General features: G+C 46.7%; 1 protein-coding gene across 1 annotated transcript in view; it reads right to left on the reverse strand.

The window, feature by feature from the left end:
• Positions 1 to 3,204: 3,204 nt before the first annotated feature.
• LOC8025964 (hydroxyacid oxidase 1-like) overlaps positions 3,205 to 19,834 on the reverse strand; it is a 46,523-nt gene continuing 29,893 nt past the window's right edge. Inside the window, exons 5-8 of the mRNA XM_040208999.1 lie at positions 14,171 to 14,262; positions 12,417 to 12,575; positions 10,343 to 10,476; positions 3,205 to 3,271 (exon numbers count right to left, since the gene is read on the reverse strand). Coding sequence (XP_040064933.1) covers positions 3,205 to 3,271; positions 10,343 to 10,476; positions 12,417 to 12,575; positions 14,171 to 14,262 — 452 coding nt within the window. The remainder of the gene's footprint in view (positions 3,272 to 10,342; positions 10,477 to 12,416; positions 12,576 to 14,170; positions 14,263 to 19,834) is intronic.

Consider the following 19,834-nt stretch of genomic DNA (forward strand, 5'->3'; position numbering starts at 1 on the left):
GTTATGGTCTTGAAGCATACTCTGAAGACCAGCGGCAGTTCCGTCATAGCTCGTTTGTGATGCTGATCTATCGTCTGCACTACAAACACAGTTAAAATCGCCCATGGTAACTCATGTTCTACTTGTGTTTAAAAAGTGGTCTTAGAAGTTCGGAGAAAGAGGCTCTAGCTTTTGGAGAATTAGGGGCGTATACGCAAATAAAGCGAAAATTCATCTGCCTAAATGTAAGGTCACCGGAAATAAGCTGCCCTTCCGGGTCAATAAGCACTGAAACGTATGTCATATCAAGTTGTTTGGGAAAAAGAAGAAAGAACCAGCGGAAACACCAGTGGCTTGACTAACTCAGATCTCGTATTCCTTCAAAAAGGGCTCCAACGCCTTTGCAACGCTTTCACCTGTTGGTAACATTGTGTCTTGCAGCGCAGCAATGTCGACTTTCTGCTGTTTAAGAAGGCACAACAACTGATATTGTTTCTTTTTAGACCCTAAACCTCCTACATTTATGGTTATTAGGTGTTAAAGGGGTCATAAAACGATTTTTCAACTTTTTCCTTTTTAGCTTTCCTCCTCAACTCACAAATGGCGCATTGTACCAAACAGTTCAAGAAGACGGGAAGGACGGAAAGGAAGACCCTCGTTTGTGTACCCGGGACCACCGCCATCCTCCTCCTAGAAGAATAAATAGCCTGTCGCTCAAAACTCGGACAAAAGTTGCTTTTCCCACCCCGTTCACCACTAAGCTGCTAGTGCTGTGGAAACTACGTGCTCCTTGGGCCAGCTACACTTTTGTTACGTGATCACGTTCCCTCACGCATACCCACGCGAAGGGAATAAGGTCAGGTGATGAAAAAGAGGCGGCTGATTGGTCCTGCAAGCGCATAGCTTCCGCCGCACTGTCAGCTTAGGTGTGAAAAGAACGAGTGAGGTCCGGTGTCGTGTGGCGTGTGTTTAGGCCGGATAACGCGCTTTGGGCACCGCGGATGTATCGCAGTGAAAAGGCAGAGAGCCTTGGAAGGCAAGGAGGTACGAAATAGTCCGCTGTGTCTTCAAATTTTCGTACCGAAAGTCAGGCTTTTGACGTTCTTTCTTCTTTCTTTTGGCCCACTAAACGATATGCTATTAGTAAAATCCCAATCTAAAAACATTTATGTTAGTTCATAATTTGTTTCATGGGCCCTTTAAAGGAGCGAAGCAACAATTTTTGTACATTGCGAATATACCACTTAGAACGGATCCCTGACGTTAATGACCTATGAAACACGCGTTCGTTTTTCACCCCACGCAATAGAAGTCCCGGAAAAAAATATAGAAAAACGAGCAGCGTTCACCCCCTCAACTCGCAGCCAGAACAAGCGGCCACGTGATCTGGAGCCGATTATATGCCGCCAATGTTGATCATAGCCACGCGCCGGGGTTGGCAAAGCACAGGACACGCGTTGAGTTCCAGACATGTTTATGGTTCGGCTATTGCCGACGTTGCAGCGATTGGACACGGGCCACTACCCGAATGCTTCTCGAGCTAGTAATTATCACGAGCCCAAATCGAGTGTCCACGCAATGCTCGGGTCCAGTCTATGAACCGCATTCAAATATCGTCATATGGGCGTACTGCGATCCCCACGTTACGTCATCAAATTTTGCCAAGGAGAGATTGAATGAAAATGATCACTTTTGTCCTTGAAATTACACCGCAACCAAGGCGTTTCTTGGGCAGTGGCGTTGCGTGCGAGTATCCTTGAGTCTCACTAGTGCCAGTAAGCTCGTGTAAAGTGAAAAACATTCCAACTGAATATCGTTGCACCGCTCCTTTAAGGAAGGCGGACTACGTTAGAAAATTTAGGGTGTACTCGTCTTCAGCTCGGCTGTCCTCGATCACTCTGAGGTTTGCCGGTGGCTTGAAGTATGGTTTGAGTCGAGTTCCAGCCAGCTTCCAAACTTTTCTTGAACGTGTCGAAGATACCTCTTCGGCGGGGCAAGCCTTCGTTGGAAAGACAGCGCCGTTTTCATGGCTGACTCGATGACTTCGGGCTCTTCTCCGACGTCGATGTTCTTTCCCTTGGGGCTTGGGACCAGTCAAGCTGTGCTAACAGCTTTTTTTCCAAGCCGCCCTCCAACCTGTACTTTGTTGGAAAATAAACTCCTATTAATATTATTATTATTATTATTATTATTATCATTATTACCCAAAATTAGCGCGATTACCCAAAATTTGCTTCTAGTACTTTGTGCCCCCTGTGTTGACGAAATGTTACCCATTGTTTATTTCTTCATCTTTTTACTAGCCATTTGATTTGTTTTCGTCGTCCGACTTGCCGGGTCCTGTCCCACAAGCCCATTGTGGCTTGGACAGACCCGTATTTGTACTGTGTTTCTGAATTCCTGCCTAATAAATATTATTATTATTATTATTATTATTATTATTATTATTATTATTATTATTATTATTATTATTATTATTATTATCTGAAGTACCTACCTCAACGCTTCCCCGGGGATCGGTGGCCGAGTGGGCTAGAGCACACCAGCTCGGAGCAAGTGGAACGAAAGCGCTGCAGAACTCAGGGATCCTGGGTTCATGCAATCTCCGCCCCTGCCCGTTTCAATCTGGATGAGCATCGTACCAGCGTGTGATCGTGTATCACTACTGTGTGGTGCACGTTTAAGACCCTAGGCTAGCAGTCGTACTGCACTGGCTAAATGGATTATCTACAGTGGGTAACAATGTCGCCATGTTCTGGCAGACAAAACTCCGGCTGTATAAACAACTAACGACTAATGTGTTTTGTTTTTTCAACGCTCCCCCCGATGATCCGAACGTTTCACACGAATTCAAGCAAGAGAGTCATAAGGAAAGTCTTATCGGCACCGACATCACAATGGCCGCGCTCGCCGAGTCTTGGCTTTCGCCAAGCTTCCGCGACGTGTTGTGATAGTTTTCGCGGCAGCTCTCGCCCCAGATGATGCCTCTTCCGAAAATGTCTGCTGCTGTGTTACTTTCTCGATACCTCACCCAATCTTCCGCAATAGTAAGTGCTTCGCTGGTGCTCGCCATCGGCGATAATGCAGCGGACGCCACCATCTTCAGCCGGGGCCAGTTGGCCGTAACACGTTACAAGTAACGGCGTTACCGGTAACGCGTTACGTTTCATGGTAGCGTAGTCACGTGCGGAGCGGCTACCGGTGAAGTAACGCCTCATAGGGAAACTACCCATCCACGTCGCTAATGTGGTGCAGCGACCTAGCGACCTGGGCCGAAGTCACGAGCAAACGGCTGCAATCGAACAAAACTTTTAATATGTCAAGATATGTTTATGTAGACAACAACACCACCGACACACACCATACAAGGTTCACATACCTAATACACAAACCGAAACTATACTTTTGGAGAAAACAAAATGTCAAGCTGTGTCTGACGATATCTGACAAGATCTGAAAATTTCTGTCTTGTGACCCATCTGAGGTTTCATATTAAATCTCAGAGTTAGCTCTCCGTATTTATTATAATTACGGTATATTTTGAATGTAAATAACCTAACGATTTTGAGCTTAAATATTTTGTTTTTGGATCTGTAAGTATAGGTAGTTGGCATGGTATACAGTTTTTATCTGTAGATGAGCATTATTTTGAACTGTATGTGTCGACTGATAGTTTTCTAGCGCTCATAATGTGACATTTGCGTTTGGTTCGTTGACGATTGTGTATGTGTGAAACTTTTGGTATGAGTCAATGTGCTGGTGCTGAGATTTGGACCTTTCAGCTAAACAGGGAGGAATTCGTAACGTAAAAAAAGGAGTGACGTTGGCGGGATGCGACGGGCCGGATCATGGTGCGGTTCTCCCCAAAGACGGTCGTCACAGCGGATAGGGTCTTGGCTCACTTTGGTCTTGAGGCCCAACAAGTGCTGGACATGGGCACCGGCCATGCCGCATTGTTCCCACGGTCCAAAGTTAGGAAAAAAAATACTTGTCCGTTGGCGAGAGGCAGCCTTGACCCGGGAGGGAAGTAGGCCGGTAGCCTAGGAGCATTGCTCATGTCCAGTACCTGAAGAACATTCCGCCCGCGGGATGTTCACCAAAATGTAAACTTCAAGTCGGACTCATTTTTCGACGGATGAGTCCGTTACAATATGATTCTGGGCTACATTTTAATAAGTTCATTTCCGGCGGGGTTGCATGTAAAATTCACATCCTTAACTTGTTCCTGGAGTGCGTATCTGGCGGCATTGACTCCGAAAATAAGGGAAACGAGAAGGGAGGCAGTGTACCCATTTCGAGTTGATTCTTGATCTGAGGTAACCGACTTGAAGCCTGAAGTTGTCACTCCTTCTATAGCCACCGTCACGACTGTCTTTGGTTTCTTTTCAAGAGATCGGAGTAGTACCGTTGGTGAACAACCATCTCGGGCCGAAGTTGGTCGACGGAAGAACACCCTGCGCGGAGCGATAAAGAAAGAGATGTTTATAAACTTACACTTTTATTTCAAATTCTCATTCTGATTATATACACCAATGCGCTGCACATAAACAGGCGCATCTACCCACGGAACTGCGCAAGCCAAGCACTGGTCTTTCGATAGGAGGAACATCAGTGCAGACTTTCTTAGCCATGCAGCGCACCCATCTCGGCGTGAGTTCGCAAGGAAGAGTTTATGCATTTTTGCGATGTGACTGCTTTTTTAGCGGGAATAAAGTGGCGAGAAGCCCTGTTAGGCTCCTTCTCTAAAATATTGTGCAGCGTTTAATAGAGGCATGATTTAGACCCGGTTGTTCTCGCGCCTGGGCCTTCAATAGCACCGCATATAAGCATAACTTATGGGGAATCGAGATAAAAGAGAGGTAACAACGGGAATGTTGAAAAATTTAGTTGTTTAAAATCCATGGCGTAATAGATCCTACCGAAAGTTCCCACAATGCATCGCTCAGGCCTCACGTGACCCGCACGGCGCAGGGAATTTTGGGGGCCTTTTGATGCACTGCCGGTGCGGCATATAACGGATTTGAGTTTCAAGCCTGAGTCGATTAGTACCTTCGAGTGTCCACGAGACGACGACGCTCGGCCTTGAACTTTTGAGATCCGAAGGTAAGTCGGCATTTCTCAAATATGATTGGAGCGCCGTGAGTTGCCAATGCTTGGTCCGTATCGTTTCTTCAACAACTTTTCATTGACGATTTTTCATCGACAACATTTCATCGCCGCTCGTTTTATCGACAACTACTACGACACCCGATCGGGCGTCGGAGCCGTAGTCGTGCACCCGTTATTGTCGTAAAGGCAACTCCACGGCTTGGCCCGGGGGGTTATAATTTAGTCTCAGGCTGGAATTAGCGCCCGGCCTAGTCGGAACCACACTATGGAGCCATGATACATCCTTTCTCCATTTTTTAGTTTTTCTCTATCTTGTTTTTGGGCACAAGTTCGCCTCATTAAACTTTACTTTCTCCAGTTATTCGGAGCCTCATCATTTGTCATTCGTGACATTTTGGTGGAGGTGGTGGGTAACGCATGCCCGTGAAGCGTACCCCTCGGAAGACACCCCGGCCAAGTGAGCTGCTCAGCCTCGGAAGGCCACCTTTCGCAGAAGACATCGACGCCCGAGCAAGCCGCCGCACCAAAGGCCTACTCCCGGGATTTGGATTCCTGACGCAGACGCCAAAAAAGAATACCGTGACGATGACTCCCCCGCACCTCCACCAAAATGTCACGAATGACAAATGATGAGGCTTCGAATAACTGAAGTAACTGAACGTTTCATGGGGCGAACTTGTGCCCAAAACAAATTAGAGAAAGACTAGCGTCGCAGGCGTCGATGTCGGCGAAACAGCAGGATCGAGCGCTGGGACGAGACTGACTTCGGCTCGCCACGCGGAGTACCTTTTGTACCGGCGCGGGTTTCTGAAACATTCGGCCTGGAACGTTCGGCGCGTAGAACATTCTAACCTCGAATCAGCAACGCGTTTCTCGAATTTACCAGAACATTACATTACAAAGTCAACAAAAATGTGTACCCGCGGCCAGGCATCGGGACTTGGCTTTTTGAGTGGAATGCAAGCGCGATAACCGTTAGGCCACGAGCGCGCTGCCACTTGGTTAAGGTTGCCTTCGGTCAAATGCGCGCGCGGCAATATGCTATTTCTGCATCCCGGCACGCATCAGGTGTGGCCGCTTCGTCCGCGGGCCATTCTTCACGATACAAAAAATGAGGCTCGCGAAATTTTATCGAAATATTGTTGGGAAATTATTCAACTTGCTTCTTGGCTCGCAAAAGAACGCAGGAAGACGAACAGAAGGTAGAGCTCTTGTCACCAGCTGAGTGGCTGGCTGTCGCACGCTCCCACGTATGCCCTCGAAAACAAAAACAAAAAAATCACGGCGTTGCTTTCTTCACTCCTTACGTTACGTGTTATCGTATACTGCTAATACTACTATACTACTAGGGTGGAACCCTCCGGCAGGCAGACATCATTGTGAAAGCAGCCAAAACACCTGCCGAACGTTTTACGGTTCCAGGCCTCACCCTCCATTGTTTCCGGTAAGACGGCGGTCTTGGAAAGCAGAAATCGTTACTAGCTTCAGTAAATTCAGAATATTTCTGCTCGCAGGGCCGAGAAAGCAACGCTCGGTCACGGGCTTTTAGAAGATTCGCGTTTACTCTTGATCCGCACGTAACTTTTATCGTTCATTCCTGCTTTCTTGTTCTCGAAAGTCCCTGTTCATTCTTGCCCCGACCGCGCGACACTCGAAGCTCCTTTGCCGAATTTTCGAGATGTTCACGCACACTAGATAAGGAGCAGTGCGGGATTTTGTCGAGTCAGTCTCGCTCTCGTTTGCTGTTACGCCGCCAAATCGCCGCCCGCTTTTCTGCTGCCGCGACGCCCGTTCCTAATTGTATTTTTCCCAAATTCGCCGATTAAGCCTTTTATTTTCAGTTCCCTGTTCGTTCTCTTGACATCTTTAATCGTGACAATATAGAGCTGAAACAAACTCGCCTTCTTGGAAGCCAACTACAACCGAGCTCTAGTCGGTTCGTTGTCCCTGTTTCGAGTGACTTGTAGGAGCAACCCGGTGTCGACAGCACCCAACCAAGCCGCAAGCGTATAGCCCGTCCCCGAGGTCGAACATTGGATACCCATTTTTCCCGGAGGGGCACAAAGGGGAGCTTTGTTGCCTCCCGGAAGGGAATATTGCTACTATTTATGCTTTGAAAACTGTACTTTAATAGGTCATTTTTTGTTTTCATAATTTCCCTCAGTTAGTCCTCATTTAGGCAGCTGATGAGTCAACAGACCCAAACGTGCCTGTGCTGTGGTCTGTTCTTGGCTTGAAGGTTGGTTTTGTCTTTTTTTTTTTGTTTTCATTGGTGAATGATGATGCGAGCTAAGGCCACTTTTTTCATTTATTACGTTGAACACTGACTGAATGTGATTGCAGCCCCACTATTCTGAAAGTTGTGGCTATGAAGCATTCTTTATTGATACCCGGAACAAACCTCAAACGCCTTTAGGCGACCCATGTTCATCTATAAAAAAAAAGTTCCTATAATACAAGACTTCGCTAAATTGAAAAAAAGAAATGAAAGCCATTTACAACTCCCTGTAACGCCAATCAGAGCGCAGCTTTTGAGGAGGAGGGAACGGTTCTGAGGGGAAGGTATACCCCTCCTCCCTCCTCACCTCCTCATCCTGTCGGCTACTCCTCCCTCCGAGCGGCGTCGCCATCGCCTCACGAGGGTCACGTGACCCCTGCCAGGTCACGTGACGATGACGTCATCAGCATTGTCATCGTCACTGGTGACGTCATCGGCATTGTCATCGTCATTGTCCTCGTCCTCGTCACTGATGACGTCATCAGTGACGTCACCAGTAACGCGTCCCATAATGCAACGCGCGGTTACGCCGACGGCGTAACCGCGCGTTGCATTATGGGACGCGGGAGCCGGATACGGGCGCCTAAGAGCTGCGCTCTAAAAGAAAACTATAGCAAGTGATTTAGTAACTGGAACTAGGCGAAAAACTCTTTCAATTTATTTATTTCAATAGCAATGCATATCCGTTGTCTTTGGTGACGTAGACGTGAAAGGCGGCGTTGAATGCTTTGTAGATCGCAGAGCGTCAGCGCCTTGGTATGCCACATTAGGCGCAATGCACGCTTGTGGTGTCGGTCGTAAAAGTGAAACAGAGGGACAGGAATAAACACAAAACGCTGCCCTGAATTTTAATTAAAAAAAATCGAATCCTACTTCCTGGTCAATTTTTATGCCTGACTTTTACGTATTTCAGCACATTTACGTTATTAATATTACCGGTATATACTTCCGCCCCCGGTGTAATACGAGAGAGGTGACTGCAATGGCGCAGCCCATTTGCCACATGGCAAGTGTGTCGAAGGTTGGCTCGCATTTCTGACAAACGCTGTGAGATTTCGCAACATGACAAGAGTCGAGAAATTGTCCTTATTCGCCCGCCCCTTGTCAAGGCCACGCGGCGCGCGGCCGCGCCGCGTGGCGGTAGCTCCCGTAGGGAGCCTATACAGGAACTCCACGTGGTCCCAGAGCCGTGTATGGGGAGAGTTTGGTCAGTCCATGATCTCGCCGCCGCAACGCTCTTCTCCCAAGTGAGCCAATCAGCACGCGGCGTAGAGCGAGAGACATGAGCGCATGCGCGTGAACTCCCGGCTGCTCCCACCAGAGTGGGGAGGGCCGCCATCTTCGATCATTCTCCCGGCGGAATGCGTAGGATCGGCATCTAAATCTCGATTATTGCCTTTTATATCGCTGGCTCTGGCAAGAAAATGACATTCTGTTATTCCTCGGTGGGTTAAAAAGCTAATAAATGAAGATTTTTCGGCGTATGGCCACAAACTTTTATTCAGGCGAAAAAGAAGTCGGCCCGTAGCAGACGAGGCGTAGCCTTAGCAGTGCTCTTCTCCGACCAGTCTCCGACAGCGTTGCTAAAAAATGGCGGTCGTCTCCTCTCCTCTCCCTTCTTTCTCTCTCGATCTTTCGGGGGTGTATCTCAAAATGTCCCATTCGCATTTGAACCTTGCACATTTCGACCCATTCTCATTTGGTCCTTCTCGTTTGAACCTTCTCATAAGATCCGAATCGTGTTTTTCGCAACTGGACCCATTCTCATTTCGCCCGTTCGCGCTACGACCGAATGGCACTATAGTTCGGCATGGTTCTAACGTCGTTATGCCTTCGCGGCTTTGTTGATAAGCCTTACCTTGCTTGGGCCCCCAAAATACCATCAGATATATGTTATTGCTTGGGCCCCCAACATAACATTAGATATGTGTTATGTGAAGAGGTACGCACTGGGAATCGTACATTGACGCCTGCTTCCCTTCCTCTAAGCAAACGAGAGAAAAAAAGCGATGAAGATTTAATTTGGAAACTTTGTTTCAACAGAAATAGCATACATTTTAGCAGTGGTTCTCAACCATTGATGTCTCGCGGACGCCTTATAGAAAGACAGAGATGATGAAGGACCCCGTTCGGGGTGAGGAGAATAAAAATGTACATGTTATCATGATAATGATTTAATAAATGGATATAACTAATTGCTAGTGTAAAGTAGACTTATCTCATTGACATATACACGAGAGTACTCTCCCGAAAATTAGAGCGTTTCTTCTCAACAATATCGCCTTGCCTGACTGATGAGACAGGGCTTCGCGGTCACCTAGGATGTCTTCGCAGACCCCCTTTTGAGAACCACTGCATTATAGAAGCGGTGGCATTGTCCCAAGTCAAGATACCGCAAACAAAGTGACATTTCGGAACATGATTTGGCTGTGATAAATAGTTGGTCTGTTTTATTGTCAGCTAATAGTTTGTCACGACGACGTCGACGCACTGCTAAAATCCTTAGCAGAGAAAGTGTGCCTGTAGTTTGGCACACACACACACAAACAAATTATATCAATGTATTAATATTACCCTTAAAAACCGATTTTGGTATAGAAAGAGTCAAGTGCGACGGGTCAAGGCGAGATATTTTTGAGAATGGCTGTTTCGAAAAGGGCGGGTTGGAATGCGAAAGACGAAACGGAAAAGGACCAAATGCGACAGGTCCAAGAGAGAAGATCTTTTTGAGAATGGTTGTTTTGAGAAGGGCCAAGTGAGAAGGTCGAAACGAGAACGGGCTCAAATGATAACCACCCTCTTTCGGCGCTCTCCTCCCTTTTATTTCCTTTTCTCCTCTCCGGCGCCTTCGTCGCACACCCACTGGCCAAACTCTCTTAATATACGGCTCTGCGTGGCCCCACCCGACAGTGCCCCTGCCGGGAGATACGCGAAGCCCGAGTGGAATGTCGGCCTTCTTTCTGACCTCGTTCAGACACCCCTCCCGTCTTCCGCCGCGCTTCTGCCTGTGCGCTCTGTGAGATACCAGGTACACGCTCACCCATCAGTGCGAGTGCCCGGTCCAGCTCTTCCCTCAGAATCTCGAGCATCTTGCTCACGCCGGCTTGACCCTGTGGTGCGGTAGAAAACGAACGCGTATTGCACAGGCCCCACCATACGTTCGTGAGAAAGAATCACGCGTCGGCAGGAAAGGCTCCCGTATGCTGCTAGTTTGAGCGATGCTGGAGCCGCGTAACGTTTCCGCCACGTTGGGGTGTACTGGGGTGGGGTGCGCGAGGACAAGATGGCGGCGTCTGATGCATCGCCGACGGCCAGCGTTAGCGAGCGGCGCACTCACTGTTTCGGAACGCAGGAGGAGGTATCCACCCAGAATCGTATCATCTAATATTGTATAGGAGATGCAAGTTTAGGGGTTGAATATCACTTTATAACAATCGCAGCCTCTGTTCCAGCACGTGGTGGAAGCCAGACCTGCCGCGAACGCAGCCATCGTTAATGGCTTCCGGTGCTGTCTGATGAGCGCTTTGATACTTTAGATATTTTTGTCATCTTCTTTCTTTTGTTACCGGTTTAGGTATTTCATATAATTGTATGCGTTCTTTCGCGGTCAAAGACAACACGGTTTTTGGAAATATTTTTTTGTGTTCTTTTTCTGCGCTCAGTGTTGTACGCTTCAGCAAGAGACGCTTGCCAACATTGAACGACAAGCAGCGAACATCCTGGTCGGTAATTCCTCACCTCGGCGCGCGGTTCGTGGTCAAGCCGGGATCCCACTTGCAAAGGTGTATAGATACGAGGCCTTTGCACTGTTCCCTCTTCGCAGCACTAAACGTCGCTAAACATCATACAAAAGACAGTTTGCAGACACCGTCTGAGGAGAATTTGTTTCTGGTACAACGGCCCTGTGACGTTGGTCATCTACAGACTTGTCCATAGACAGACTTGTCCATAGCATACATAGGTGTGAAGCAAACATGCTTGGATTGATGCGGAGATAATTATTCCATCAAGTCCGCAGTAGACACCATGCATGATTGTGGGATGTACGAGCCAGCGTGAGTTTGATTTTTAGTGTTTATACAGCGAGACACCAACCTGCCTTTGGGCTGTGGCTTCGCCGGTACAGCGCTATTGAGGAACGTTTCCGACAACGTGGCACACCTGCTAAAACACACCATGTTGTGGCACGTGGGCAGTCAATAAACCTACTCTACGTAGAAGGACTTCGAGGAGTTTCGGTATATGCACATGGGGAACCAAACATTGGCCTGGGTCACGCTATTCTCTGCTTTTATTACGCTGCACAGTCTAAGTGTATATTAATCGTTGTTGCTTTTTTATTTTTTTTTTTTGCTGACTAGCTTGGTATTTTTAAAACAACTAAAGTGAATTCCTGCTGACGTTCGCTGACTGTAGAGACCGAAAGAGAAGGTCTACATAAGGTGGAGAGAATGTCCCTTAAAGCCGGGGTCAAAAGACTGTCTGCATGAAGATTCGAATGCGAGTCACCGTGAGATCAGTGCTTCGAATGCCGCATGGCAATGAGTCAAGGAGAAAACGTGGCACGCGGCATTCGAATCATGGATATTGCTGTGACTCGTGTTTGCACACTGTCTTTCGTATAATGTATGAGCAGTGAGAGCCCGACTTTATTATACTGACCACGGGAACAATTTAAAAAAAAAGTGTTAGAATATATTTATTACAATGTCTGCGAACTTTCAAAATTTAACCTACTATGGCAACAGAAAGAGATAACTGAACACTTTTAACGTGGAACACAGACGATTTCTGCTGACTTTCAACTAAAATAATAAAAGTAACTTGGTAAAAAAAAACATTCAACACAGAGTAACTAGTACATTTAAACACCAAGTAAAAAAAAAGTTTTCAAACTTTTTTTTTTATTTTGTCAACAAAACGTCAAGGTCACGTGAAAGAAGCTAGGCTAAACAAAAGAAACTTCGAACTGAAAGTACCCAATCATTCGGGTAAAGGAGTCACCCATGTAAATGGGTGGTTGCATGGCGCGCGCGTGCTCTCGGCTTACGTTGTACGCCAGTCCCCAGATGGCGGGTCTTCCGACGAAGACCGCCCTGGCTCCCAGGGCCAGCGCCTTGACGACGTCGGTGCCTCGGCGCACGCCTCCGTCCAGGTAGACCTCGACGCGACCCCGAACCGCTCTCACGACCTCGGGGAGGGCCTCGATCTACGACCAAACGGGGCACAGAGGGCAGTCCTTTCCCCCCTCCGAACCCGCAAGAACGCCCTCAACCAGATATAACATATAGGGGAACTTTAGTAGATCGCTCCGATGGTCACGATAACCATACCCGATACTCGGCCGACGCCTTTGCACATGCATGGTGTCGTCATCGGGTATCGTTATCGGAGGTATAGGAACGGTCTACTAAAGCTCCGGGAGTTTTTTCGTACACCGTTTTTCTTCCTTCGTTACGCTTTCCGCAGCAAAGACATGGCTACTGCGCTTGCGCGCCGCTAGTTTCGATCGAGGAGTTCCCGATCTCGTAACGGGTTGCGGAGGGCGTTGCGAGACAGCGGAAACGATCCTCGAAAACTCCCCATTTTTCATGAAAATCTGACTTCCGAAGGGAACTTTTTTTTATATAAGGACGACACCAAGCGACGAAAGCTCGAAGCTCGAGTTTTGTATAAGGAAGGAGAGTTTCGCTACCTCTCCGGCCTCCTCCGCGACTGAGTGTCAGAGGAGGGTGTAGAGGTAACGCCACTCTCCTTGCCGAACCCAATCGTACTTCGAGCTTTAGCCACTGCGTGACGAGGAAATAGCTGACGTGCTCTCATACAGCGCCTGCTCATACGAAGAAACGTTTTTAAGTTAAGGTAGTACATACCGATCGCTTCGTTTAATAATTGCCCCCGGATGGGCGTATTGACGTGGAATACGATTGAGGCGAATATGTCAACAAGTACACGCGCCATGAAAATGCTCGGATATCTATTTTCCCGCGATAACGCGAAGGGACCAATCTCTCCTATCTAATAGGTCGTGTCCAACGAACGACAGTCACAAAAATGATTAGACGCGAACACACAACCAGCATTGAGATAATAATAGGACTTCACATCGTCCCTCCAAATTTTATTTATTGAATATTTATTTCTTAGTAGTGCGGTCCAGACATTTGACCCAAGCAGGAGGGGCGCGTTTAAAATAAACGTGTAATTACTAATTATGCGTCTTAATGCGACACAAACACCGAAAGAAAACCCCTAGTACGAATGCAAAACATACATCGTTGGAGGGTGTCTAAAAAAAGTAACAACATATTAACAGTATTAACAATTAACAAACGCCATAGGCATTTCAAACTACTGCTCAGGGAAGATGCATTCTTAGAAAACGTTCAGCCTTTCCACTCTCGTGAAGAAGGAAGGCCAGCGGAGCTTCGATAGCTGGAAAGGTTGCCGCCATCTACGAGCGACGGCGGAAACCATACTGGTTGTGTGCTTGCCGCCGTCGCTTATAGATGGCGGTAGCTGTCCAGGTAGGTTTGTGTCGACATACCGGACACGATCCTGGGGAACCTAGCCCCTAACAGCTCCGCTGTAAAAAAAGGAACAAGACATTGCCCAGGAGTTAAGGGAAAAAGAAGCATCTACACAATGGCGGAGCACTTATCTGTTCGCACCACGGGCTATCATCAGATTTTTGTGGTCGGAGGTCGTGAAACTTCACGAAATACGGAGAAAAATGCCACAACGGTATGGCGATGCCTGCATTAGCGAGAAAAAAGTAAACCAAGCAGCAGCAGTGGGACATACAGTTGATGGGAGACCGTCCAGTTGTCGACCGCCGTGGTTGGAAACTAAGATGGCCGAGAGCCCATGCTTGATCGCTTCCTCCGCGTCTTCGGCTGTAGGGTTTGGAACATTGAACCTAACGTTTAATGCTAACAGTTAAGGCTGGATCACACATTTGCGTTTGACTGTGATCGACCGCACTATACGACCACATGTGGCGGCTTGGCAACGAGTGTACACATTGGCACACTGGCGCCATCTATCGGGTAGCCCTGAAACCCTTTTGATTTAGAAGTTCCACCTGCATCAGGCGCTTATTGCCTTTCACAGTGCTTTGGCTGTGCTTGCGACGAAGCACGGTGAAGGGCAATGAGCGCAGAAAACTCGCATTGCCGTTTTGCGCTCAAAGCCAATGATCAAATGCAGAAGGCTCGCTCTCGGGACGGGGCGTCTACCGGGTTCTTAGAGGGGTCGTGCAACGATATTCGCCTGGAATGTTTTCCACTTCGCTCGAGCTCACTGGCAGTGACCAAGAAACCCCTTCGTTGCGATGTAATTTCAAGGACACAAGCGAACGTTTTCTTTTAATCTCTCCGCTAAACTTGATGTCGTAACTGTAAAGTAGCAGTCCCCCCCCCCCCCCCCCCCCCCATGACGATATTTGAATCCGGCTTGTAGATTGGACCTGAGCATTGCGTAAGCATTCAATTTGAGCTCGTGATATTCAATAGCTCGACAAGCATTCAATAGAAAGATCTCACCAAGCGTTTGGCGCATGCGTGACGCCGCCATAACTTTAGTTCGCAGGAGGCAGGCAGCAGCACACAGGACGGCTCGTGCCGCCTCATCCTCCACACGCGCACAGCTCCAGCGAAATTGTCGCACGTGCAGAAAGACTGAAGCTCCCTCGATGCATTGCGGCAGCGGTGGCGTAGTAAAAGTGGCTGTGAGATCGGTCTATTAGTGACCCTGGTCCAATCGCTTCAATGAGCTGAGCCATAACTGGTGGAATTTAGCGCGTGTCCCGTGCTTTGCCAACCCCAGCGCGTGGTTATATGATCAACAATTTGGCGGCATATAAGATCACGTGGCCGCTTGTTCTAGGTGCGAGTCACCGTGGTGCGAGTCGACGGGGATGAACGCTGCTCGTTTTGCGTGAATTTTTTTTTCTTCCGCGACTTCTGTCGCGTGTGGTGAAAAACGAACGCGTGTTCCATGGGTCATTTACAACGTCAGGGATTTGTTCTAAGCGGTATTCGCGCAAAGTACGAAAGATTTGGAGCCGGCACGCTTGGCGACATGCAGCTAACACTACTGTTGTTCACGCAGGTTCTTACGTCCCTCAGAGCAACTGCTCCGCTCGGCGCGGTCACTAAAGGGGATGCTTTTCCGTACGTACCCGAACCTTCTACGACGGTTATCACCGGACTGCACGTGCCGCCGGGCATCGCCGAAGAGGATCTGCCAGTCATCACCGACTGCGACGGCTCCTTCGATAAGTCGATCGTCGTACTGGATTTGCCAATCTTCTTCGAGCAAGGGACACCACGTGTCTTCGTCGATGGCTACATAAGCGCACGGCACTTTGACTGCGTGGGATTTGGAGCCGGCACGCTTGGCGACATGCAGCTAACACTACTGTTGTTCACGCAGGTTCTTACGTCCCTCAGAGCAACTGCTCCGCTCGGCGCGGTCACTAAAGGGGATGCTTTTCCGTACGTACCCGAACCTTCTACGACGGTTATCACCGGACTGCACGTGCCGCCGGGCATCGCCGAAGAGGATCTGCCAGTCATCACCGACTGCGACGGCTCCTTCGATAAGTCGATCGTCGTACTGGATTTGCCAATCTTCTTCGAGCAAGGGACACCACGTGTCTTCGTCGATGGCTACATAAGCGCACGGCACTTTGACTGCGTGGGATTTGGAGCCGGCACGCTTGGCGACATGCAGCTAACACTACTGTTGTTCACGCAGGTTAGTCCTTACAGTCCTATCTGTGTTCGAAAGTCCCTGTTTGCGTTGCCGGCTCCTCCCACGTCAAGTGCTGATACCTTCTGTGGCAGACGATTGAGACTGCGTATATCTCGCAAATATTTTCGCCTCTTTGCACATCGAGTACTTTACCTGTTTCTCTTGTTGCTACTTTCCGGGGATGTAGAACTTAACCCTGGCCCCCTTGACGCAGTAGAAATTGACCTTCTTAAAAGTTTGCAGAGCGGTCAGGCTTCCATTATGAGTAAGCTGGACGCTATCGACAGTAGGTTTAAGAAGCATGAAAACATGATCGAGGAAATAAATAAGAAGCTTGTTGGTACGGAGGGGAAAATCGGGGTCGTTAATCAATTAGTAACAGAACAAGCAAAGCTAATTGAGCTTTTGGCAAGACAAATTAACGAATTGGAAAACAGGAATGTTGATCTAGAAAACAGAAGTCGTAGGCAAAACCTTGTTTTCTATGGTGTCGATGACACGAATAACAAAGAAACATGGAATGAATCTGAAAATCTCATTAAAAGTATCTGTAAAGACAAGCTCGGTGTGGACCTAAAAACGGTGCAAAGGGCGCACCGTGTAGGTCGCTATAATGAGAACTTTAAACGACCAATCATCGTTAATTTTGCCTCCTACAAGGAAAAACAGGATATTCTGTCTAACGCCAAAAAGTTCAAGGGATCAAACTACAGTGTAGACCAAGATTACTCGCCGAAAACCCGTGAAATTCGAAAGAAACTTTGGGAATATGCTAAAACAAAAAAAGCGGATAGTGGCAACCGTGTAAAGCTAAACTTTGATAAGCTCATCGTAAATGATAAAGTGTTTACATGGGATACGGAAATAGAACAAGTTGTTCCTGTCAAAAAAGACTGACGCCCCACGAAAAAAGGAAAAAAAGAAAAGCGCGTTCATCGTGACCTAGTTGCTGTTGTAATAAACTGTAGAAGCATCGTAAATAAAGTTGACGAATTGGCAGGCTTGATCGACTCGGTAAAGGCTGATATCGTGTTCGGAACCGAATCATGGCTAGACGCTTCCATAAGTGATAGCGAAGTCTTTCCGAAAGGGTTTGTTTCTTATCGAAAAGATAGGTCACGCCTCGGCGGGGGCGTTTTCTTGTTGGTTCATTCATCGCTGAGATCATCCCCACTCGAACTTGGTCATGACGCTATTGAATCAATCTGGTGTACAGTCACGTTACCTGGTAGCTCTTCCTATGTTCTTGGATCGTATTACCGACCACCGAATTCGGATCTTAGTATAATCCGATCGCTATACGACATTGTTTCTGAGGCCTCAAACCAAATTATTCTCCTTGCGGGAGACTTTAATTTGCCTGACTTAGAGTGGAGGGATGGCACTTGTGTATGCACGATTGGTAGCCGAAATAATCTTGAAATGAAAAACATTGTGGATACGTTTGGGCTTCAGCAGTATGTGAGTGAGCCAACAAGGAATAATCACATTTTAGACCTCTTGTTTTGTAGCTCTCCCTATCTTATTAACACCGTTAATATTATCCCTGGTATCAGTGACCATCACGCTGTTGTGGCAAATATCCAAACTGAAATCAAACGAGTAAATTCATGCGAATCGAGGAAAGTCTTTTTCTTTGAGAAGGGCAATTACTCTGGGTTTTCTGAAGAGCTTCTTGACCGCCTTCCCGTATTTGAGTGTCTTTCTGAGGAATATGATGTCCATAATTTATGGGATGTTTTCAAGAAAATGTTGCTTCAATTAACGGATAAATATGTTCCCTGCATAGATTCTAGAAAGCTAAAAAAACGAAGAAAACCATGGGTAACTTCAAGTACTCTTAGGATAATTAAAAAGCGAAGGAGAGCATTTGATAGATATAAGAAGACCAAAAGTAGTAATCACCTTGAAAAACTGGCTGAGCTTACGCGTGAATATAAAAGGAGCATAAAGGGTGCTAAGGAACAATATCTTAATACACTCAATGACAGATTAAAAACCAACCCCAAGCTTTTCTGGAAGTATTTAAAGGGATGTGGATCGGATGCAGTAGGAATAAGCGAAATTACATATAATCAACAGACAGTTTCGGATGATACAGAAAAAGCAACGTGCTTCAATAATTACTTTCAGTCTGTCTTTTTGCCCAAACACAACTATGTTAATCCATCCACTGTTAGTACGGTGGAATTAATGCAGCCAGTTGAGCTTGGCATGAGTGGTATTGAGAAGGCGTTAAAGAACATAGATGAAACAAAAGCAACTGGACCGGATGGCATTTCTCCGCGTGTACTAAAGCGATGTGCTTACCCAATTTCGGTTTACCTTTATTTAATTTTTTCCAAGTCACTGGACACAGGACTTTTGCCAGATGACTGGAAGGTCGCTCATGTCGTCCCTATCCATAAGGGGGGGCCAAAAAAAGACGTCGTAAATTATAGGCCCATTTCATTAACTTCCGTCTCATGCAAAGTCATCGAACATATTTTATTTTCAGAGGTAATCGGTCATATGATAAGAAACAACTTGCTGATTAATGAACAACATGGTTTTCGTAAGGGGTTTTCATGTACTACGCAACTTGTTGAATTTTATCATGACCTTGCATCTGATGTCGATGAGGGAGGGCAAATAGATTGTATATTCTTGGATTTTAGAAAAGCGTTTGACACGGTCTCACACTCACTTCTTCTCAACAAACTAAGAATGTTAAATCTAGACTCGGCTGTGCTTAGATGGATAGAAAATTACTTGTTCCAGCGTCGTCAATGTGTAGTACTGAATGGTAAGAAATCTGATTACGTTGATGTAACATCAGGAGTTCCACAGGGCTCTGTCCTGGGTCCACTTTTGTTTTTAATTTATATTAATGATATTTCTGTTGGAATTTCCTCTTGTATTCGACTTTTTGCTGATGATTGTGTAGTGTATAGAAAGATTAAGAGTTCAGATGATGTCGCCCAGTTGCAAGCAGACCTTGATCGTATTCAAAGTTGGTGCTCTACGTGGAAAATGAATTTAAATCACAAAAAGTGTGTTAACCTTTGTTTTACAAAGAAAAGGAAACAAATTGAATCTCAGTATTTTATAAATAATAACCCTATAACCAAGGAACTTACTTACAAATACTTGGGTGTCATATTGTCATCTGACTGTTCATGGAATGCCCACATAGAGGAAGTAGTCTTAAAAGCTGGCAGGGCAATGAATTTTATCCAACGTAACTTAAAATGCTCACAACCTAACTTAAAGACAACTGCTTATTTAACATGTGTTAGACCCATTTTAGAGTATGCATGTGCTGTCTGGGATCCAGCCCAAAAAACGTTGATAGATAAGCTGGAGAAAATACAAAACAGGGCGGCTAGGTTTGTTCTTGGACGATACGGGAGGAAAGAAAGTTGTACAGAAATGAAAAAAATGTTAAACTGGGAACCACTTTCCGTACGTCGGGAAAAACTGCGACTAAAATTTTTATACTCAATAGTTAAAAATAAAACGGGAATAAATAGCGAGACTTACTTAAAAGAACCCTATTATGTTTCTAGTCGTAATGATCATAGTCTTAAAATTAGAGAGTACCGCGCTAGGACATGCATGTTTGCAAACTCCTTTTTTGTACGAACAATTGCACAGTGGAATCGGCTGTCTGAAGAGCAAGTGTGCTGTTTCAATGAAGACGTGTTCTTTTCATCCTTGTAACCCCCCCTG

This window comes from Ixodes scapularis, unplaced genomic scaffold, assembly GCF_016920785.2.
Source record: "Ixodes scapularis isolate PalLabHiFi unplaced genomic scaffold, ASM1692078v2 PGA_scaffold1__304_contigs__length_218370807, whole genome shotgun sequence".
Classification (NCBI taxonomy): domain Eukaryota; kingdom Metazoa; phylum Arthropoda; class Arachnida; order Ixodida; family Ixodidae; genus Ixodes; species Ixodes scapularis.